At 34.9% G+C, this 25472-nt stretch overlaps 1 protein-coding gene across 4 annotated transcripts in view; it reads right to left on the bottom strand.

The window, feature by feature from the left end:
• The window catches only part of TTBK2 (tau tubulin kinase 2), a 109853-nt gene that overhangs the window by 62013 nt on the left and 22368 nt on the right, over positions 1–25472 (bottom strand). For 3 of the 4 annotated variants that reach the window (XM_064512575.1, XM_064512576.1, XM_064512577.1), the window contains exons 2-6: positions 18799–18958; positions 13285–13432; positions 8714–8787; positions 7555–7695; positions 3613–3717 (exon numbers count right to left, since the gene is read on the bottom strand). In XM_064512575.1, the coding sequence (XP_064368645.1) occupies positions 3613–3717; positions 7555–7695; positions 8714–8787; positions 13285–13432; positions 18799–18867 (537 nt within the window). In that variant the 5' untranslated portion in view covers positions 18868–18958. Of the gene's footprint in view, positions 1–2599; positions 2670–3612; positions 3718–7554; positions 7696–8713; positions 8788–13284; positions 13433–18798; positions 18959–25472 lie in introns of those variants that run through there. The other variant, XM_064512578.1, reaches the window with a different exon arrangement.

Raw genomic sequence — 25472 nt, 5'->3', positions numbered from 1 at the left:
TGACGAGTGGGAGACTTGGTTCCATAGCACGTGATTTGGAGTAGATAGGAGGCAGGTAAGTGCACACAAAGAAACTGATGTTCAGAATGTGTCTATATACATATAGAAACAGTAGGAAAGAGGAGGGAAAACCAAACCTATGCTAGGGCAGAGACTGTGTCATCAATGCATTTTTTGCAATGAAATCTGGTATGTTTAGTAACCACTGTAATAACAATATGAAACAAAAGTAATTACTGAGATACTGGCAAAAATGTTTAAGTTCTTTAACCTGAATGAATCTTCATTTCTACTTCAACACATGAACATTTTCTATCGGAATGTTTCTGCAAGTTCTTCAGAATTTCTCCAGACTCATTATTATTGCTGTCTGTCTTTGTACTTCATTGCCAATACATTACAAACAGCACATGTAGAGAAACCTGTACTTAAACATTGGCCACTAATTTTCATATAAGACCCTGAGTTCAGCTGTTTCTAACTTTCTGCATATTAAACATTTAAGCTCAAATTCTTCATATTAGATTCCTGTTCCTTTGGCTGCTTACTTTTAGTTCAGCAAATCACTTCAATCAGTTCTCAAATGCAGCTGAATCAAACGTTTGTTGTATGTTTATTAATCCTTACAACTTGTAGGAAGCCCGTATCGTCTCTATGCTTTGGAATGAGGACAATCAAGGAGGGATTTGAGACCGTATCATGATGGTGTCAAGGACTATTCTACCAGCTATCCAAAACTGATTATGCCTCAGCCTTTGAAGAAATAAACTTCACACAAACTTAATACAGACTTGTGTGCATCAGGCATCTAAATTCTTCAAGTGTTCTCTCTGTGATGCGGCATAATTCAATCTAGAGCTGCAACAGTTTGAATTCCTATTTTTCTCTTGCTCCTTCAGAACACTTAGATTTCATTGTGGTGCCAGGAAAAAAAAAACCGAGAGAAAAGAGAATTTCATTTAGTGGCATTGTGTTACTCCTGTGGGCACCCAAATGCAAGTAAAAAAAGAAATTAGCTTAACTGGAAACCAAGCAATATGAGGAGATGGATGAAGAAAGGAAACCAGAGAGGAGAGGGGAAAAAAAAGATTCCAAGAACAAGCACTGGCTTACAACAGAACTGCAGAAGGGTCTGAACGGATAGTTGAAAAGATCAGTAACCACCAGCACATTCTTCATTCAGATATTGGAATAGAACAACGAATTCTCACATTTTACAATTCCTTTTGCTATAACAGAACTGAAACAAGAGTACGTTATCACATTAAAGTCAAATGCAAGTCACTGTGTATCTCTGTGTCGGTACAACGTCCTGCAATTAACTAACAGTCTAATGTTGGGTAGCTTAACCGTTTGATAAATTTCTCATTTTCTCTTTGCTTCTTGACCTGATTTCACAAAATAAAGCAGACTTCCTCACCATAAGGATCTCCTTTAAACTTCTTACTGTTTGAGCTTCAACCAATTGAACTCCCACCTAACATGAAGATTTGCAATATAAAACTGATCATCGCTTATTTTTGTAATTCCCTTTTACTCTCAACCACCTTACCGGCATGAGCCACACGCCGTTTAAGAACTGCATGACACCTTTCTTTTTGACTAGCCTTGAAGCCAATTAGATTTTTGTCCCCAGTGATTTCTGGGGAGAAATACTGTCTTGCCATAGTCTTTCCTGCTTTAAACTGCATCCACAGAAGTCTCTTTTGTCTTACCGTGCAGCAACTGTTTTTGAGCTGAATAAACAAGACTTTTGGCCATCAGGAATTCCTCAATGTTGGGGAAAATACAAAGCTGCCAGAGAACTAAAATCTGATACTGTAATTTCCAAAACTTCTCTTCTGATTCTTTTACAACATCTGTCATGGAAATTCAAGGATTCAGGGACGATATGTAAAATTTCAATATTCTTGAAGATTCTTCCAGAGGAAGTTAGGTATATTCAAAATTAGGCTTATTATAAAAATATAGCATTCAACCTTAACTGAGAAGCAGGTTCTTAACAATAGAGTACTGTGGTTTTTGAAGAATATGCCTTTACACTTTTCCAGGTTATTTGTAGTATCTGTTGAGGAAATCTAATGAAGATTAGAAGATGGATAGCTTTAAGGAGAAGCACATAGCACATTTACTGAACATATTAATAAGTTTTATTAGTAACCATATCATTTGCCTTGCTTACTATTTAGACAAGAGCCATAACTGACTATTAAGTACAAACAAAACTACTAACTTTTTTCTCACTGCCACTCTATTATTACAGATTATACTGTCAGAAAACTCTAAACAGACTAAATTGAAGAATTGCTTCAGTTACACTGTAGGGCACTGCAATGAAAAACAAAAGGCAAGAACCGAGTTGTTACAAAATAAAAAGTAGGTGATAATAACAGAAAATTCAGTATTTCTGTTACGTTTTCTGAAAATACTACCATTGGTGTATACATATGTTGAAATGATAGAATCTTGGGAATTGTTTTCCTTTAAAAATTACCAGTCAGACAGAAAAACGATCAAAAGCAGCCAAATATACAGAAGAGAAGAACATTGAGAAATAATAATAATAAAAAAATCAAACTACTTAAAATGTTTAGCTCACCTTTCCAACAGCAGCAGCCACCCTGTTGGTCTCCCCTGCTCTTTGTTTTCATTGCAATGTCCAGCATTATGGCTGAAGGAACAGAGTACAGCAGAACCTCGCTAATTTACCTAATTCACACACCTCATAATTTGCACAAAAGTTTGCCACTTTCCCAAATTCTTAGGCAAAATCAAATTGAAAATGCTGCAGAGATGGTTTTTACCACTCACATCACAATAGCAAATAAGCTACACAGTATTGACTAGCACACTATTGAGTATTATCATAAAAATGTAAACTAAACTAGTCTAATAAAGCAAATGTACTTTTTTAAAGCATCACCACATATTGTGTCATTGTCTTGCTTATTTGCAAACATTGACATTAATAAAAGGTCTCCCCATCAGTGAATTAGGGAGGCTCTACTGTACTTAAAAATGTAATGTCCTCATTGATATTCTTTTATCTACAGTTATCTTCAGACTGCGTCACATGGGAACACAGCAACTATCCTTAACTATGTCCTGTTGTATATTGTAATTATAGTGTCCTGTCACTATTTTAATTTTTCAGACTTTTGGTTTCAGAAGATTATATATTCAGTTTACTGTTTGATTTTTCTTTCTCTCCTGCAAAGTTTTTTTTTTTTCTGCAGTATAAAATACCAAGTGAAGTTCAGATCTGCAATACTATTATTATATTCACTGAAATGAATCCCATTTTTCACTCAATTTTCCCCAATGGAAAGACTGATTATCCAAAAAAAAAAAAAAAAAAAAAAAAAAAATCACAGAATAGACCTATGTCTCAAACCAAAATCAGAAACAATGTTCATTCCTGACTACCATTCTTTGGATATAATCAATAAATTACATGGCATTTCTGATCTGGGGTGAAGTTTGTCAAGTTCAGATCAGTTACCAGTTCAATTGCACTCAAATACTCCTCCAGAAAAAAATAAAAATAATAAAAAAAGATAGTATATTAACATATTCAATTAATCAAATTGACAATTGTGAAAAATATCTTACTGGTCTGACATCCCCACATGAGTTGGTAAATTGCCGAGCCAAGCCAAAATCCAGCATGTAACACTTCCTGCAGGTGCTAGGAAAACGTCCCATGGCGAAGTTGGACTAGGAAGAAAAACAAATACATATGTATATGTATATATTAATACAGAGACATAATCATAGAAAAATCAATGTTCTACTTTTCTATCCTTCCTTCCATATTTTCAGTTCTATTAAACTCCCATTACATTAGAAGAAAACATAGTCAACAAAGTCAGACACTCTACTTAACATATCTGAACAGCAGCCTTTTTGGTACAAATAGATTGTCAGCTTACTTTGTCACTTGGAATAGACTCCTTTTAGCAAGAATTTTTCAATCATGCCACCCAAATACATTCTTCAATTTGGACCTTTCAGAAAACTACTAGCGGTTAACAGGTTCATACGAACCAATGCACTAATATCATATAACATTCTTGAGTATTACCTCAGTTAGCTCCTTTAACAAAAACTTCTTCAACACTGCTAGTCACAACTGTGACATTTAAACATTTCAGCTGAATTGGTTCAAGTCTCTCCCCGCCCAAAATCACTTAAAATGGATTAGGTGATATAGGAAAGATAGAGCTATAAAAAAGTTCTGTGAAATAGAATTTGAACTACCCATCTTACAAAGTTGGAAGTCCTATAAAACTTAGACAGGATATATGAAACCATGAGAGTAGGTAGTTTACACTCTTACAAGTTATTTGAGTTTTCACAATATACTCAATAATATCACCAGGTAATAGCAATACTCATAACTTGATAATCTGCCACATCTGTGAAAGATACCAAAGAAAAAGCATGTTTCGCAACATTAAATAGTTAAAAATTTTATATTTTATATGAATCATTACTCATCATCATCAGAGGATCCAGAAGATAATGAATAGGCAATATACAGTTATACAAGAATCCTTTACAATAAACAGTTATACAAGAATCCTTTAAATCATACTGCACTGCTACAGAGTAGACTAACTGCCTTGCTGAGTAGAAATGATAGATGTGACAACTTTGCTACTTTTTTTTTTTCCTCTTTTTTTTTTTTAAACACAAATCACCTCCTTAGTTAAGGAAAGATAAAGAACTAAGTAGAAAATTAATGATTTGTTTATTGTGGTTTATCATTCAGAGTTTAAAAATTGTAATAAAAATATGTCTTGAGAGAGCAAGTCTTTCCAAATTACCTTCTAATTTGTATTTAGATAGATAATCTGAGATATTTTTAATTGGGGGACAAATTACAAGAAACTTGAAAATAATTTTAAAATTTTCCTCTAACTCAGTATTTCAGAAAAAAACTAATCTGCACTGAACTGCAATTTGAACAGCTGTGTGAATAAAAGCAGCCATAGTTCAGAGATGGTATGATGAAGGTGCATAGAAGCCAAAGACAAACTAAAAGTGCTGATAATCCTCACAGACCTATGTCTCACCATTAAAGACAAGCACAAGCTGGAGAACATTTGAAATGTTCAAAAACATGATTATTCTAGATGGTAAATGTGTACCGAGAAAAGGATTAATAATAAACACCACAGGATTACAGTGAAAAAGAGCACTGAGGAATACTACACATCAAGACAGACTGGTGACTGGTTGGAAAATCTTGCTGGTTCAGAAGAGTGTGTTGGTTTAATCTCCACAGCAGCAGCCACTATTATACATCACAGACCAAGCCAAGAACTACACAGGAAGAGCTGTAACCAGACCACAGGAACATTTAGGAGTTCCTTTAAACAATGTAACTGTTATTTGTTAGAGGGAAGCCTTGCTTGTTTGGTTTTTCTTTTAATATTCAAGATTGTCCATGCTTGAGCTTGACTGATTCCAAAGATTACAGTAAATAAGGTCCACACTGGGAGACCTAACACTGAGATATTTCAAAACAGCAAAATACTTGTTCCTGGCTCGCCATCAGAATTATGAAATATCATACATAATCTCCTACTGCTTGACTACATTAATAATTTCAAAGATAGAAAGGAGCAAATTTCTCATTCAAAACTCGAATCACTTTCATCATTAAAATCTTCTGCTCCAACTAACTCTTCCTCTCCTATTTCACTTGACATTCACTGCTTCTATATCCCATCACTATTAAATGAAATCTTGGGGAGAGATCAGGGAGAACACACCATTCATAAAAAGTTGCAAGGAAGAAGTAACATAAATGAAAATGCTTTAATTCACAGAAACTTACAAAAGGTTTTACGTAAATATAATTCAGCTGAAACGAAATTCTGCCAGATGTGCCAGATAAGTTTTCTAATAGAGGCAAATATTGCTGGATATAAAACTTATTTTTTCCTCATGATACCAATTTTTCAAATTCAAAGCTCTAATGATATTTTTAATATAGAGCAATATTAAAAATAGCTGATGGAACTAGAGGAATAAACTCAAAGATGACTGAAAAAATATAATAAAAATAAAAGATTCCATGTTGCAAAAAAAAGTGCGATGCTATCAGTATGACATTGTCCTCACAAAATTTTGACCAAAAAAACCCTCAATTTACTGGACAAAGACAAAAATGATTGAAGAAGACAATACAGCACAGCACAAATCAAAAAGGAGCATCCTCTCATATGACATAGTTTTTAAACCTATTTGAAGAAGGATGTGTCTGTGCAGAATGTAGGAATGTGGTGGACTCAAAATTTTTCTTTTCTGTTATCTTCCATATATAAAGAACTTTGGTCCTTAGCATAAGTACATTCATTCTCTCCTTTGACATACAAGCACTTCTCCCAGGTTTTTCATACCTACTCAGAAGTTACATGTAAGAAGGTCATTACATAAGTTCCTTAAGGAAGTACATAATTTACTTTAATTAAAAATATTTGCCTTTAAATACAGATACAGCTTAGTAGTTATTTGCTGAATTTATTTTTGCCCAAAATAACCATTTTCTTTGCATTTCAGAGAAACTAATAACAAAACTAATAAATGGATTCAAAGTGAGCAAGATGGGGGGCGGGGGGAAGTAGGCAGACTATTGTCTTTAAAGCACTAACTCATGAGATGTGTTAAAAATATACATCTCATTAAAATAAATCCTTATAAAATAGATTAAATTAAAAATCTGTGAGAATGTACAAATGTATTGTAACATTGAAAAATGTACAGGCTATAATTACACCATGTGGCTTATAGTAATCTTAAATTACTACTAATGTTGAATCATCTGGTAAATGCAATACAGTTTTCAACTGCTAACTTACATCATCTACTAACTTATAAAAATTGAATGGCATTAAGGTAGCTATCTTTTTCTACAAGAGGACAATGTCTTAGACAATATTTAGAATACTATATCAAAAATAGATTCAGATAGATGTTTCACTATAAAGAGTTTGATAAAGACAGATATTAAATTCCCCCTGATTTTCATAAACATCTCCTCAATATTCTCTATTCAAGGAGTACCCATACTTTTTGAGTTTGAAAACTGAAAAGCTGGAAACACTTCTAACAAAGTGTAATATCTCTATAATTGTATAATAAAACAATTGAATAGTTTTCTATTTCAGTCTGTCTTTCCTTTCCTTCTTTGCTACAAATACATTAAATATTTAGATTTATTATATTAAAATATTAATTGCCTTTGGCCAAACACTACTCATACCTTATCTTGTAACAAATACTCTTAATTGCTGGAAACACTGACTATAGAAAACTGCAAGAGGAACTACATAACTGCAGACAATTGTGAGGAAGAGCAAGATTATTGCTATTGCAAGCCAACATTAATTAACAGGAAGATTCTGCGCTGATGAATAAACATTCAATTTTCTGTCCTTTCTCATTTTCTTCATTTTAACATCTAATACAGCATCCATTCTTACTTATGCTGCGATCCAATGTCTGCATGTTAATTAAGCATTTTGTTTTAAAGGGTGGACTTACTGGCTTTATGTCTCTGTGTAAGAATCCCACCGAGTGAATGCTTTCAATAGATTCCAAAATCTGCCTCCCAAGCCGCAGAGTGGTACTGATGGTGAACGTTCCTCGAGACTGGCTCCGACGCAGGTCTGCCAAGTTCCGACCCTGATCAAATCAAAACAAAATTTTCAGAAAAAAAATACTAGAAGACCAACAGTCACAGACAGCATAAAATCTTCCTGCCCCTTCTTTAGCACTTAGTGGTTAAGCATGGAATATTCTCATTACCTGTTTTCACAGTCAAGGGTAACACACCTCACCTAAATGCAATGACGAAATGTCTCTAAGTATCGCCAACATTAAATTTATAATATATTTTTGAAAATATGAATCTTAGCATATTTCAACCCTTAAGTAATATGGACCAAACTAATGTCTAGTAGAAGATTTTGGTATATTTCCCAATTATGTAATGCAGTACACTCTAAAAAAAGGCCACAGAAAAAATACTCGCAAAAACTTCTTTAGAGTCACTTCTTTAGGGAAAATATCTTATTTATTACACATTATGTCTTGGATGACTTAAACAGATATAAAGAATACTATGCGGGAAATGCCTCCCTATGATGTCATAAATACTTGGTCTGTCAAAACAACAGACGACCAAGAATATATACCAGAACACACATCTTTCCTCATATTCACCAAGGTGGTAAAGAACAAGAATTCCATGATTTTAAATGCTAATCATCCACTTTTCCCTTCTTACAGGAATAAGTATTTCAGTTAACTAAGTTTTTACCTTGCAAAGAGCGTTTTTTTTTTTTTTTTTTACTTTCATCCAAAAAAGTCAACAAAATGAACAAATATGTTATATTTTAGACTATTGTCAAGTCTTTAAAGGAATGTGGCTTATTTCAGAATACATCATAGTTCTCACTTGAAATATTCAGGCTGTTCTGAGGATGCAAGCTTTCTCCTTTCTGAGAGAGAATTATGGAAAGGATATCAAAGGATAAGGATATAAGGATATGTTCCATTTAGGTTAGCTCACGAGTACACGTTTATGATCTTTGGTCTTTCTTATTGATCAGTCTCTAAAATTTCACTGGTATTTTCATACATTTTTGTCTACCATAACAAAACACAAAAGCAAACTTTGAGCTCTGTTTGATACACTGACCTGCAGTTGCATGACCACATAGTTAAATCTGTCATTCCTTCCACATCCAATGAATCTACAGACATGATCTTTTCCTGAAAGAATAACAAGAAAAAAGTTAGCCAGTAACAACAACATTCTGTGGTTTTATTCCTTTAAAACCTAGCAAATGACAAAAAAAGATAGCTACATTGCTTTAGATATCTTCAATTAACTTTAATAAACAGAAAGAAAAGACCACAGTACAACAGCTGTAAAACCAATGGCAGTCCTACCTCCAATTAAAGAAAAGTTTGCTTCCATAAAATATACAGCCCTGTGAAGACCACTTCCACTCCCTAAATAAACACGCATGACAACATGCCTAAAGATCCACAAATCTGAGCCATTTTGGATGAGGAAATGGTTATTCTCTTACAAAGTTGGCACTTTGTTAGAGACAATATGCCTAACCATCATTCCTATTTTTCTATAAACCGCAACTGCCAGGGGAAAAGAGAACAGCAGTAGTTACCTGCCGGATTTTTTGTCATGTTCCGTAACGTAAAATTTGTAGAAAACATAATCCAACTAACCAAGTTAATGAATATCTTTTTCTAGAATTTGATCTTTGCTGTTTAGATAGAGAAGACAAATTCAGCTTAGGCACACTAAAGCACAGTACCACTAGCGCTAGCTTTGCGGCCTGCCCCAGACGCAGCCCATCGCTACATTATGCTCAGAGCTGTAAACACGTGAGATAAAATCGCATAAGGGGTGTGCGAGACAGAAACCAACTGAGCGAGTCTCACTCTCACTGAGTGAGATTTGATGAATCTGGCTTCTCCGATCTGACTGTCTGAACTGAAACAGATGGCCTAACAACATGGCTTCAAAAAAAAACCCAAAAACCCACCATCTGTTGCAGCAGATTTCTTTTAAAATCTGGCAGCTTAAAGAGTTAAATAGTATTCTAACAACGAAATTTAGAAGATAACATCATTGTCAGGAAAAAGAAAAAAAAAAGAAAGAAAACAACAAAGATTCAGTCCATGACTAAGCTATACTAAATGGCCATACTGATGAACATAACAGGCATTTTAAAGTGTATATAATTAACAAGAAAAACTTGCTCCTCCCAATTCTTTTTATTGGAAAGTTTTCATAATTAAGACAGAAGCCATAAAACTACTCTACATACTTAAGCGTGCTTTGCTGCATCAAGAACTTAAAACAGCTTTTTTGAAGTTTTTCATTACTCACTGTGCTGCATACCTATAAAGCTATGACTCATTCCACCACTGCAATGAATGACCACACTGTTTTAATTTTCAAAATTTCTGAAAGCAAAAAATAATAAAACATAGTACATCCTTGCATTTCTGCCAACAACTGTTCTCATTTCTGTTTCACGCTTTCTGTGAAGACTCTGATTCAGAAACTCTAAAGCATGCTTCTAACTTTGAGCATGTGAGTAGTTCTAGTGAAGAAGCTGGCATATCCACCTGCTGTTTTGCTGGGCTGGGACCAAATTATACATGTTTTCTAATTCTTTCCTCAAAGCCTGTTACTTCAAAGTTTCCACAGGAAATTATATACTACAATAAATATATTTTTAAAAAATTTAGATCTACACTTCAAAGAATTCAGCATGATTCTGTCAGGCCACTTTAGCAGTAAGGCAAAAACCGTGTCTTCATTATCTACTTTTCATACATAAAGTTTTCCAATTATTTGCACGGAAAAGGATTTTCCTCACAATTACATTCCTTCCTCTGATTTGAATTATGTCCAAGGTAACCAGAACACCTTGAAAATGAGAGAACACCAGTCCTTTGAGAAAAGAATAATAATACACACACACACTAAAAAGGGATAAAAGAACAGGATAATCTCATCTCAGAAGACGTACGCTATTAGAAGGTAGTTACAAAAATATCCTACAAAAATTGTCCACAATTTCACCTTCTCTGAACCAGTGACTCTGCAGAAAAAAATCTTGTCAAAAAGTAGTAAAATTTATGGTAAATGAAGCAGTTAATTAAAAACATACTCTTCAAGAAGCAATGACACCTTATTTTTGTCCATTTTTCTTGATTTTCTTTCTGCTTCAAACTTACAGCTTTTGCACATTGAGAATTTCAGAGGTAGAAAAATCAGTGGAAATTCTTGCTGTTAGGAGCCAGGAATTTATGTAAAACAGTTTTCTCCACCATAATCCACCACTCTGTCTGATAAAAATCCTGTGAGTGTGGTTAGAAAAATATACATATGAAAAAATAAAAGTATCTGTTCATACTATAGATTTCAGTACGTCTCAAAAGTACCTCCATAACCCATCCCTTACTGAAGTTGCTTTCCTGATCACCTACAACATTCCCTACCTAAAACGAAAGTGTGACACTGTGCTGGGGAACTCAAACACCGAAGTCCACTTCCAGAATCACTGTCATGGAATCACAGTGGGTTTTTTTTGTTAATGGGTAAGAGATTATTCAGAGAAAAAAATTCAGTAAAACTATCTAAAACCTGAGTTGTTTTTGCACTGGAAAGCCTGTCAAAAGAGCTCCTCTTAAAGATTTTTATATGAAATCAGGTTTTCAGTTATACAAAGATTTCCATTTATTGTCTTGCTTTCTCTGAAAATTAATATTGAGAAAATAAATAATAAAATGGAAATATCTTTATATCGAGAAACTACTGCAATGCCTCAGTGGATCTGTTTTCAGTTGTTCCCTTCTTCCATTGTTTCCATCTGGACAGCATTGCCCATGATTCTGTAAAGCTAGGGACTCTTCTATGGGAAGACTTCAACTGTTACAGGAGTTACACTCCAGAAGCGAGACTGATACCAAAATTACAACTCCCATAAGGCCATAGGGCAATAGTCACAAATCAATTTGCCATGATTCCAGCCAACATTTTTGCCTTTCCAATTTTCACTCAAATACTAATTTTTCCACAAAAAATAAAAAAGTCTTAGCATCTTTTTAACCTTTGACCTCAAAATTTCACTATACTCAAATGCACATTAGGTTATAATGCAACACTTTTCAATATAAACTGAACAGCATGTAAGCCCTAAGTACATACACAGGACTCCAGTTATACAGTGAAATATAGGCTATGTTTTTACAAATGAATTGGCATTGTAGAGTCACAAAAATTTCAATGTACTATTTCAGATATTAGTACTTTCCTTATTACTTCAGCTGCTTCAGCTATACTATTTTAAAGACTCTTTCATTTTCATTAAAAAATAAAGTCAAACTTATGTGCAGGAAAAAAGCTTGAAAAAAATAATTCTAAACATTTAAAAGTCCAAGAGTTACAGAGTATTAGTTTCTTTAAAACTTGTGATTTTTAAGGTAATTTCTTTCTAGAACCCTGACTGAGGAGTTCTAAATTTGGGATCGGCAGCACCAGAATTTACTTGCATAAGTCTCTGGACTAGAACCTCTAAAATTCAAAGAAAGCTAATATACAGCCACTGAATCTTCCTGGTCCGCTATATAACGCTAGATGTTTTTGTGAAATTCTTTAAAAAGATACAAACATAAGAGAGGTTAAAAATATTCATAGTATAACATATGACATATTTGCCCTCTTAAATCTATAGAGGCTGTCAATATCTGTTACAATGTGACCTTAAGAGCAGATTAGGCAGCACCATATGTCATGCAGATTTTGTTTTGTTCAAACTAAGAGTTGGAGAAAATTTGGCTGCTGACAGAAACTGAAATATTCATCAAAAATCTTCCAGACTCAAAATAAATTGTTAGAAAAAAACTTCATAATCTTATATTTTGAAAAAGTAGTGAAGAGAAGCCATCATGTATTTTTCTTTATTGATAGCTTCAGACATTAAAATACGATCTTTAAGCTAATTAAGTAAACTATTCAAAGGTATATCAAGAGTGACTAGTCAAAGCTGTGGTTCTGAATGCTCGAGCAACTGAACCCTAAAAGTATTTCAGAATTTTACATATCATTAGATCTTTTTTTTTTCCCCCCTACAAGTTGAAGGATTTAAAAGGGTGTGGTTTTTTTTGCTATATTTTACATTTCAACAGCACAACAGTCTCTGCAAGTATTGCCAAGAATATATAAATACAAACATTCTTACCCTGGATCCTACATGAAGGACCCTCAAATATTCAATAGTAGTCCAGAAAAAGAGGCCATCTTAACCTACCTTGGGAAACGAAAAAGCTTAAAAAAACCAACCAAACAACAACAAAAAAAACTCCCAAAACACACCTAGAGCAAAAAATGTAAGGAGAACATGAGGATCCGGAATAAACCATATCTGAACATCAAGCTGACATAGATTTTGAAAGCAATTTAATTTTTGTTGCTTTTGATTTTCATACCATCCTGTTTCAAAGAAAAGGTTAGCTGTGTCAAATATTCAGAAGCTCAGAGAGCCTGCTTTTCTTGTCTGCCAAGTCTAAAACTAAAGGCTTCTATTTCACTCCTAAAACCAACTTAGTAATTAACTGCAGCGTATGGGGACTATTGAACCAAATTATAATGAAATAGAGATTAGAAAGAATCTTTTGAAAAAAATACACTGACATGCTACTTCAGGTGTAGCTAGGGTATGGCCCTACCTTGCAATTTCTTCAACACAGCTACTTCCATTTTCAGAACCTGCTTTGGCTGCTGGGCCGACTCGACCTTCAGTGCCACGTTCTCCCGGGTAAGCAAGTCCAGCGCGTCGTAAATTTCTCCAAATCCTCCACCTCCTATTTTTCTCAACTATATTGAAAAGAAATACCAAAAACAGATTTTTTTTTAAAAAAAAAAAAAAAAAAGGAAGACAAGAAGAAAGGAAACAAGTCATCGATATTTTTGTACTTCCTGCCAAATTGCAAACAACGCCATATTACTAATAATTTTTAAATTAATATAATCATATCCTTCAGTAGGTAAAAGAGCTATTGAATACTCTACAAAGGTATGGTTAACCACAAAAAATCAGGAAGGGGATCCTAGGAAAACTAGTTAATACATCTGATCTCCATCTGCATTAAACTAAAATTAGCATTTAATACATCATAAGACTAAAGTAATATTCCCAGCATGAATGTGACCAAAGTCATCGTGCTGAATATATACTTTCCTCAAATAGCCCCATACTGCCCAGAGAGCTCAAATACAAATGCAGTGATATTTTTAAAATGCACCATCTTCTTTTTTCAAAAATATGCACATTGAACACTAAAATTTTAAAAGTGCTTGGATATATTTGAAAGAGCCAGAATTTTCTATTACATACAGGGAAGTACACATAAAAGCTAAATTGTAAATTATAAGAAATAGCTAATATCTATAAATGCTACATGCGTTTATTCCTAGTTCACTAATTCTATACTTATTAATAAACATACTAAAGAAATATGCAGCCACAGAAAGTTTCACCTGTGTTAAGAGGAGGTTAAAAGGAATGCCCTTGGCATAATTAATTAGTATACAGTACATTCAGTGCAAACATTAACAATTGTGTTTTTATTTTGCTTTAAACGTTCACAGTGGACAAAGACCTGTCTATTCTCTGTATCAAAAACTAGAACATATTTCATTTCATGTTTTCATACTGATTTCCTCTCTAGCTAATATCCCCAAACTGATTAAACAGAAAAGACAATATATTTTAACTTGAAAGGATTGAGATGATTTTTTAGATGTCATTGGAAAATGTAAACTTGCCCAGGTCATATAACATATTAAATGTAAACATTCTGGGGATCTGGCGATCAGCAACACGCTGACCTATCTTCAGGATCTGAAGATGAAACTGAAGTCTCCTAATCCAGACAATCAGTCATCTGACTGAGAAGGAAAAACATTTTTAAAAATAGCCTAGGCCCCCTAAGAAGCAGCAAGAAGGTAACAGACGAAAAAAGATATATTCATGTGGTTTACTTGCATTTTTCATGTTGCATTAAATTTTTCTGTATGCTTACAACAATATTCGGTATTTCATCACCCATTTTGTGTCCTGAAGACCTTTTACCATCGCAGACAATTGTTACTTCAGTATTCTAAAGATGAGGAAAAGATGGTCCAAGATATGTAGCACTATCCATATTATTCACTCCCTCCTGCCTCTCACTGATCATTTTAAAATGCTGCCTTGGACAGACAGAACTAACCACAGAACTAACCCATCTAATATCGGCTTATACCGCAATATCTGTTGATTGCAAATTCAGGTGATCACCTCTTCTAACAGGTATACTAGTGACTGGCAAATTCCACCTTCTCTCTTCTCCATAGCCCTTAAAACTTCCTCTGAAGCAGCAGGACAGACATGCTGCAAACACCAGCTGAAGCCTGTGGCTCTTTAACCTACACCTTTCCAGAAGTTAACAAGTTCAAGTACAGAGTATGACAAATCCTGGGTAAGAAGTTTGTGCCTTTGGACATGACTTGTTTAAGGTGCTAGTCAAGTACGAACCTAGATTTAAACTCTGAAATGATGACAAACCATGAGAAAGAGAAACCTTCCCTGAGTCACATGAAATACTCAGTACAATCTGGTTACATTCAGATGTATTTAATATATGCCAACTGTTAGTCCTTTCAGAAGGGACATCTAAATATTGGGAAAATAGCAGTTTCCATGGGATTTTAAAAAAAAATAAAAGAGAGAGAGACAAAGATGCAGTTTTGTGACGAATTTGATCATTTAAAGATTGTGCTTCCTGTTGCTCCTCTTGGACAGGTAATTCCATCATCTTTCCTGAGCTAGTGCCAGGCCTCAGACAGTTAAACATAGACATTGATCTGACTGAAAACCACAGCCACCATGAGCACTAACGCAAGCACATTTGAGAGAGAACGCATGGTGGAAGAGGTGGGGGGGGGGGGAGGAAAGAGGTGGCACACTCTTTCTCACTGCAGTACAGACTTTTATCAGTTTATCATACAACTCCAATTTACCAGCTTGGAGATACAGCCAGACTGAGAAAAAACGTCTCTGAGAGTTTTTTTCTGTTTGTGTGCTTTGAAGAATGGATATAACCCTAACAAAATAAACAGATCAATTTCTATCCTCAGATAAAGTGCACCAGAATCATTAACATACAGCCAATAATAACAGCAGTCAATAATTCCAGGCACAAATGAGCTTCACTTTCATGGTAGAAAAAGTATTTTCCATGTCCTTTAACACTAGGTCAACCAACACCATCAGCAATGAGCTCACATTTTCCTTGGTCATCTTTTTGTTGTCAATGACCCTATGGCAGCCTTTCTTGCTGCCTTTCACATCCCTCACTAGTTTTAAACTCCAGCCGAGCTTTGGCTTTCCTAAACACCGCATCCCAGCACACTCGCTGTCTCTCCATTTTCCTTTTGGTTAGCCCTTCCCCTCTTCCACCTCCCATACACTTCCTCTTTGCTCAAGTTCAGACAGGAGATTCTTGTTCAGCCACGCTGGCCTCCTGCCACGTCTGCTCAACCTCTTCTACCTCGATAAGCACCATGGTGCCCTCTTTTACACCTACATCCTTCCACCCTGGACATTCGTTTCAAGCTTCTCATATTTGCCTTCAGCATCTCTCACCCCAAACTCATCCTCTCCATCCTCTTTTCTATCGCTATCTCTCTGTATGCTTCAAATCTAAAGAGTATAATTCCCAGAGTTGTTTCCTTTGTGCTTTCTCCTACAAATGCATCCTGAATACCCTCCTTAAACTTACCTAGAAACAATTATTACTATGTGCAAGTCCCTCCAGGCCAGGGTTTTAACAAATGTTTTCAGAGGCAAAGAAGAGGGAGCAGAAAAGACATACACAGGATAAAAACAAATGCTAATAAATACAGATACCAGTAGAGAGAGTGCCATCAAGGCAAAAAGCTTTTATAAGGTCTTTTCAGTGTTTACTTTTCAAACTCTAACCACTCTAAATTATACCTCCATTAAAATTAAATTTAATTGAGCATAGCTTTAAAAAAAAAAATAATCTCCACAAATTCCAGGTATGTTTTTACGGTTAGAAAGAACAAGACACTGAACAGCAAAAGTTCTAAAAACTGTACTTCTACTGCAAATCTTAAATAATCGCGAGAATATTTTTTTAAAAAAAAAACATTCTTTTTTGACTGGTTACAACAAACTAATCTCGTGCAATCAAACTACAGAGCTGCTATTTCTCAAAGGGAAAAATGCAGTGAACTGCAGACTATGGGTTTATACCACTTCATCTTTCTGCACAAGGAATTTTTAAAACATTCCATTACCTCAAGAACACTAGCAAAGAAATATCAATACTTCACAGTCTAGCAGAAAATTATTAAACACGTTAAAATAGATGCGTTCAGCACTACGGAATTTCTGAAATGTGCATGCTGTTGTTTTTTCACTGCCATACCCTATGAAACCCTCCATCCAGAGAGAAATACATCGCCTCAAAGTCCATTAAGAAATTACCAGTATTCACTACAGAAACTGAGGAGTTACCCACACACAGCTTTTGATAGTCTTCTGTCTGTAATACTCAATTTGGAACACATACAAGTTAAAATGTGTAATCAAATTAGGTGAACAACAGCCTACTCTCAAAATTTTCAAAAGACGAGACACTGATTTGTTCACCGTTCTTCAGTATCTAAGGAAAGAAGATGAAACGGAAGAAAACAGGACTACTGTTACATATTCCAGACAACTGAGTAGTTTTGTGAATAGTGTCTATATTAGTGTAAGGGATTAACAACACAATTACTGCAATATACTGTAAGTTCATAGATAGAAATACTTGAGGAAGAGCATAACCTGTCAATCTGGTAACACTATCCAGAATTCAGCTAACATTCAACTACAGTCAGTTAGTCACCTGCTCCATTTAAGGCACTTGTAAGGAAGAGAATGCAGAACCGGAAGAAAAACAGCACAAAATACTTCCCAGCAATCTATAACAAATTCACATAAACCGCAAAAGACCGAAAGCCAGAAAAATATTGTGCAATAGAGACACTAAGAAATATATCAAGGGCACTGCCAGTCTGTCTGCTTTAGCAGCTAATTTGTCAGGTAAAATTATCAGTTAATATCAAAGGTATCTCAATAGTCCCTGTAAGCCAGTCCTGCTGGGAAATTTCTCTTCATTCAGTCTCGAATTTGTCAGTAAGTTTAAGGCACAAGAACCTACGTTTGAAATATTTAAATAGTGCTGGACGCTCTAGCATACCATGTCCTGTTTTTAGTTATTACCAATATCTAGTGCCCAAGGGAAAGACAGAAAAGCAACCCAAAACCCAGTTTTGTTATGTTACAGTGGTGGCGGACTAACAGGGAGATTTCATTATGACTTTAACGGACAACCAGCAGAAGCCTTGAAATATGGGATTAATATAAAACAAAGACAAAGCAAAAAAACAGTGATTCAGTCTCCGGTCACAGCTTGCTAAAGTCACAGAGACCTGGGACAACCAAAAAGTTCTATTATAAACTGGCTTTTTTTTTTTTTTTTAATCTCCCAAAAATCCGTATGCAGAAAAATACTGAAATGATCAGGGAATGGAGAAGGAACTGTGAGAACCTGGCTCGTTTTTCCTAGCAAAATAGTTTAGAATTGATATCATTTCTCTCTGGATGTAAACCAATGATGTAAAGACCAAAAGGGAAAAGAGCTTTTTAAGGTAAAGGCAATCCTGGCACACAATCAAATCGATACAAGCCAGACATGAATAAATTTATGCTACAAAATATAACAAGCAAACAAAAATCATTTCTAATTAGAAGAGCAGCAAAGTCCTCAATGAATTTCTTATAAGGGGCAACAAAGCTCACGACCTGACTAGTTTCAAGAGAGAGCCTGATTTCCAAAATGGACTGAACATAATCACCTGCTCATTGGATTCAATACCCTAACAGGATTCTTCCAGTTATGCTTTTAACTGGCACTAAATTGGGATTTAAAAGCTTTCCTGAGTCATTACTGAAAAAAGCACCTTAAATCCATGTAACTTCTTTTTAAACAAGTGGCTTTAAAGTCTGGTCACCATCTAACGCAAGTACTGAGCAACACACATCTTACAAAATGCTGAAACAGAATTTAAAGCACAAACTACGTCTACTGTTTTAAAGAACAAAAAAAATTACAGAAAGCCGTACTCACCACCTTCCATCTTTCTTTGACCAAGATTCCCACGCTGAGGATGTCTGCCTGCTCCCCTCCTCCACTCATTGCAACTTCCAGGCGTGACGGAGCTGCTAGGCAAAGTCTGCGTCAGAACAAACCATCCAGCTCCCAGGAGCGGCTTCCATCTAACCAGGGGCTGCAGACACAGAGCAGAACCTCAGACCTCAGTGATCAACACAGCGACATGCCCTACACAAACAGTGGTGTTTCTTTCTTAGCAGAATTCCATAATGGCTCATGCTGGAATTACAGCCAAACAACTTCCAATTAAAACATTTCTATAATGTACAGAAAAAAAATCCAAGCATCTTTTCCCTTTTTTTTAACCTGCTCTATCTCAAACCAATGGATCCAACCTCAAAATAATACTAATGAATAAAAAAAAATTCAGAATATTCTCTATCAATGAGAATATGCTGGCAGTTTACATTTAATTGTGAGTTACAGTAATTTGAGAATTAATATTTAATAAGATTATTTTTTAAATCCAAACAATAATACGTTTATAATTAATAATTAAATAATTATTGATAGTGATACATAATAGTAGGCTCAAAATATTAACCTCAGTCAGAAAATTAAAAATACATAGTTGAAATTTTAATTTATTGCACTGCATACTATTTCAAATTTTACAGCTAGTATTATTTATCATTAAATAAATCTGAAAGTATAATTTCACTGATTTATGTAAGGGTGCAATTAGATAAAAGGAAAAAAAATCTTGTCTTGGATAATTTAATCAGTTTAATTCTTTAATTTCCGGGCTTTTGGTAATCATCTCTAAATCAGATTTTATACAGCAATATAATGTTTGCATCTTGGAGATCAGTCCATCCATAATTGCTCCCATTAGTGTCTATTACAACAAATTAAAGCAGTATTTCAATTGTTCGCTATGAGCTTTTCTATAAGCATGCTTTTTTTGTTACACTGGTGTAATTTTTCAAGGGCAGCTCTTCATGCAAGCTCTCTTATCCAATGATAAGCAACTCCCAAGGTGTCTTTGCCTTGGTTTGTTTCAATCACTTGCAAAATAGCACAAAGTACAAGCAAAGTCTCTTATCCCTGAATCAGTGTACAAGTGGTATACAACACTGTATTGTATAAAAACGATATTCAAACAGGGTATATTTCTCCTCTGAAATTTTTAACACAATTTTACTCTTGCATTTGGAAAGCACCAGCTATCAAAACCTGCTAGAGCAAGTAACAATGCTCTAAATAGCTATAGGACTTCTGTGCAATGACAGAGAATACTTCCATCATTTCAAACAGATAACTTCAAAAAAAGCTGGGTTCAAATCCGAGACCCTAACTGGGGATCTGAAATAGGAGGAAAACTACTGAAAACTACACGTACTGAGTTAAAATCTACTTATTCTAAAATATCACAGAAATAACCTCTAGATTAAAAAAATCTTCATTTCACTATTGATCTAAAAGAGGTTATCTGTAAGGTCAGGTAGTTTTAAGTCTGGATTTATGCTTTGATATAATTTATGCTTTGCTATAATTTCCTAATGCAAAAAGGAAATACGAAGTTATTTTTCCCTAATAAAATAATAATTGCAATATATCTGTTCTTATTTTATTATCGAATTTTTTAATTTTGATTTAAAAGAAAATTAGAATAAATCTTAAATAAAATAATGAACAGATACTAGATAAAATACTCTTTCCCTTTTTTTGGAATATGAAAATGCAAAAAATTCCATCTCTTAGAGGGTATTAAGTCATGTAACTACTTAAGTGTATATTTTTCATTAGCTAAAGAAAGCACAAAATTAACATTAAGAACATATTTGATTCTGACTCAGACTGTCTTAGTGGTCACTGACTAATAAAGAGTCCACTTCTAGTGGAAAAGAAAACAAAATACAAACTGATGGCAAATTTAGGATTTGTTCTGCTGGCACTCATTTGGAGAGAACAGGGAGCTAAAAAATAAAAACATGCCCATTTAATAGTGTTCAGATTTGTACAGATTCTCTTCATTCTCAAACACAGTTTCTTTAGAACCTTAAAATCAAGTGGGAACTCTGTAAACTTTCCACCCTCTTAGCAGCTCCGGCCAGGAACAGCTCAGCAAACAGATTTAAACATAGCCTGAAATTACCAAAGGTTCCCCCTCAGCCCTCCTGCATACCTACAATCCCTCCTAGCACTTTCCTTCCCCTGTTTAAGAGATTTTCCTACAGGTCAGTTCCATATGTGTTTTTAAAGAGAGATATAAAATCTCCTAAGGGAGAAAAAAAAGCTTTTTCAGTATCCATTTCGCTATCCACTTCTCAATAATGAATACCTGCAAGAATATGCGAACACACCTTCGGATACACTTTTATAAGCAACAAGAAAATCTCAGGGTGGCAAACACTCCTGCTTCCGTTGTAAATTCCGACATTTAAACCAACTCCAAACAAATAAGAACTCCTTGGAGAAAAATTAATCTGGATTAGTTGAGGATCTAAATTTATACCAAATTAGTTAGACTGGGTTAAATCCCTGTAAGAATACATTCAATCAGAATATGTAGCTTTAATTGGTTTAATTCAAATGAATGAAGGGAAACTAAATTAAAATTGTGTATTCTGAGTAAGAGTGTCCACACACAGATTTAATCAAGTTGAGCTAAACCAATTTAAATTCTGCCAGTGCCAGTAAATTCTCCCCCTGTAGATAAGGTCAAAATTCGAAAATAGAGTTACAGTCATTGGTGTTAACATTCTAACATTACTAACCACTGACTGTAATTACCAGCCTTTTAAACAGAATTACCATAACACAGTCAAAAACTAAACAGGTCAAAAAGAGAACGAAACAGCACTAATGAAGAGACAAAGGTCTATCGAACACTACTAAAATAAGAAGTTTACAGCGTGTTCAGTGATTTTTCCATTTGCCCAAAATTTTGCCTACCCTTCCACCATCTCCCAGTTATATCAGGTAAGTGATGGTCCTCACTAAGCAGAGGTTATTGAGACTTCAAACACATTTTCTGTCACCGGCTTAAAAAACAATGGAAGAAGTATTCACCTCACTAGAGCAAAACCTAAAATTAGCAAGTATGAGTTTTGCTAAAGCTTTCACACATGAACGAAATTCATACCTGTATTAAAAGTAAATGCTTTGTTAAAGCAAATGTGTAAGGAGAACAATTTTACGTTTCGTATCAATATTGCTATCAAACTTGAATCAATACCCAATTTGATACTTACACTTCAAATTGCAATTTATAGCCACAGCTCTGCTAAACATTTCAGAGAGCTATTCATTCAAGGAGTCTTGACTATATTAGGAAACTGTCAGTAACCAGCAGTGAATGCAATGTTATTATACATGTACCCACACAACCATACCACTTGTACGGGAAGTCTCAAAGTGTATTAGAGTGCTGTAGATAACATCTTCTAGATGGCCAGGATAACAGAATCTAATTCCTTGTTAAATCTCATCATCCTATCTCATTATAAAACAATAAACTGTTTGACATCATCAGTCTCTGGTAGCCAGAAGATCAAAAAACCCAGGACACATTAAGCAATTGCACACAGGAGGCAAAAGTTCTCTCCCGAGCCCTGAAGGAAAGGTGCTCCGTTCCTGAAGCACAAGAATCAACGGCAAGCACTGCTTTACTTAAGAAATGCAAGCATGTTGAGGTTAATTTGGACAATCCTGTTTTCCTCAGGATCCCAAAGAAAAGGGCCTGAGGATTCAGTCACAGATTTTCAAAGCCAGAGGGCCTCCTACAATTTTCTCGCCTGAACTTCTACCCATACAGGCTACAAAACTTCAACTGCAAAAAATTGCACAAGGTCCCAAGCAATGAAGCGTCCAGCATCTTCTCCAGCAGCACGTTCCAGTACGTACTTTCCCTCACAGTTAGCATGATTTGTTTCATTTCAAGGTTTAATCTGCCTAATTTCAGTTTCTCACCACAGGACTCCGTCATAGTTTTGGAAACCAAATTCCATTCCCAATAATTTTACCTCATATAAGCATCTAAATGCAGGGATCAAATAATTTTTTAACCTCCTCTAAATTAATAAATTAACCTTTAAGTCTTTTAGATCTTCCTTTATAAAACTTATTTTCTATCCCATGGATCATTTATGTGGTCCTCCTTTGAACTCCCTCTCCTGGCTTTACAACCATCTTGTAGTGTAGATAGCAACCTTGAATTACACACAATCATACCAATACTTAATAAGGAGAAGAGATCAATTTTCTCTTTCTTTGTGATAATAGCCTTATTTCCCTAATTGAAGTGTAAAGCCTTTTTATACTTTTGCTAAATCAGAAGTATATCAGACGCTTATTCACCTACATGCTTACACTCAGGCACTGTTAGAGAATATGACTTTTTTTTTTTTTTTTTAAGTCTTTATTCATTGTACATCATAGATTGATTTTCATTGCTTCAATGCGTACTCTAATGACATCAGCATGGTCGAACAGAAAATCTGTTAGAGTTACTAATGTGTTGAAGTGGATAAATGTCTTGAAATTCCTTATCTAATGACAAGAAACGTATTCCGGTAGGTGCAATTTAAGTTATGATTACCTTCCTTCTTCAAATCCATATGGAACAAAACCACTTTTTTGGAGAAGACTGCCTTTTAAAACAAAGGACTTTTTGGACAGAGGTATACATGCATTCTTTAGGGAGTAGAGCTCAGGACTAAACTGAAACTTCTTTGAATTTTGGAAGACTTGAATTCATATTGTTTGGACTCTTTCTTAATTCTATAGTTGAATAAAATGTTCATAAAAATACAGATATTCCCATTTATATTACTGAAATACAGTCACATGTTGCTTTCGATGTAGCGGTTTTATCAGGTTACAATGCTACTGAACAGTTTAAGAAAGCTCCAGTGTGCTCTGTACCCCACTGAAGCACAGGAATAGTTAATGACATACAGTTAAGGCGCAAGCTTTCACTCGCTCATTCAATACATGAAGAACTTCAGCAGTTCTACAGGTGACATTAAGGTCATTTTCTGTTCAATTAGTTTTTCTTTACAATTCTCCTAAACAAGTAGCAACCATTTCAACAGCAGCATCTCTCATAAAATTATATTATATATTCATCAACTCATCAACTTCCCTAGCAGACCAATTTATGTCAAGAGAAGGAACTGGTAAGATAAGAGAATTCTCACAACTAAAGGTGATTAGCCCTTTGGCAAATCTGTTTCCAGGTGACAGTTCCTGGAACAATTCAGACAACATGAGCACGGACTGTGGTCCATAACGTAAGCCTTCCCATGTCTCGGAATTGATCACAGTCTAATATGACTAGTTATAGTCATGGGGGGGGGGGGGGGGCACTTACATCCCAAATTTAATATTGTGCAAATAGCTTTCATTATTCAAAACTCTTCTACTTATTTAAACTGCTTTTAACTCCATGTCACCTCCCACAAAAACTTCTTTAATTTAGCATATCCAAGTATATGGAAAGATTATATGCTATTAGACAACCACAATACAAAACTTTCAGAAAATACAAGTCAAATTCCCAAAAGCTGATTGTAGATAGGCATGGAAAGATAATCATTCTATGTAATTTCTGTGCATACACGTATGCATATGTACATATGTGTATACATACATATACAGACACATGCACTTCTTTAGAGATGGCCCTATACTGAAACTAAATCTGCTTACCACCTTTTACAGATGTTTAAACCAGACCTAAGGCTGAGAAAGTAGCACAGGCAATTTTGGCTGAACGCAGATACTGTAAGTTTCAGGACACAGCAGGTAAGGACAGAAGATTACCTCTGTTCCACAGAAAGGAAAAATACATGTCCTATTGCCTTCCCTGTGGAATAATATCAATGTATTGCTATTAGAAACTCTGCTTATTAGAAATTCTATCTGGCTGCCTTCAGTTCACTCAAGCATTCAGTAAAATAACTAGAATCTACCAAAGTTGCTTTCCACTTCTGTACTTTCTGCTTCTGAGCAACAGACACACTTAAAAGAACAAAGCAAAGCTAAACAAGTCAGTATAAAGAGAGAATCAGGGCAGGAAATGTTCAAAGGTTCTAATTCCATAAGCCTTTCTGGTGACGGCCACCTCCTTAAGCAGGCTAAGGATCATTATCAAACCGTAAATTCTAAGGCCAAAAAGAATTTCAAGTGTGTCTATTTGAACTTCCAAACTACAAAGCTATCCTACACCTATAATTTGAATATTTTCATTAGATGCTGGGGGTCCTCAACATCACTGAAAAATCATTATTCAGAGTGTCAAAGAGAAAACTAAATGTAAGACCTTGACATAATTTCCAAATGTACTAGTTATGAAGAAAACCTTAAAAAACACTACCCCTAACCAATGCCATTTTACGTTTTCCTATCTCAAGCTCTTTGGTGCCAAAATACTCATTGCTTTTTGCAGATTCAAGGTGTGAAAAGCTCCCAACTGTCTTGTCTTCTGCTGCCAAAGAACCTAGTTCCCATTCTGGCAACTTCTGCACTTATAGCTATGTTGTTATTACAAAAGTGGCAACATTTTCTCAGTTTGAAGACAAAGTTAAATACATAACATTTAGTTTCAAAGTAACAGCCCTATTTTAAAACCATGTATTTCAACTTACCACACTATTTCCAATTTACAGCAGAATTTAGCACCA

The sequence above is a fragment of the Dromaius novaehollandiae genome, chromosome 5, assembly GCF_036370855.1.
Source record: "Dromaius novaehollandiae isolate bDroNov1 chromosome 5, bDroNov1.hap1, whole genome shotgun sequence".
Classification (NCBI taxonomy): Eukaryota; Metazoa; Chordata; class Aves; order Casuariiformes; family Dromaiidae; genus Dromaius; species Dromaius novaehollandiae.
The sequence above is the reverse complement of the archived record's forward strand: the minus strand, read 5'-3'. Positions and strand labels throughout refer to the sequence as shown.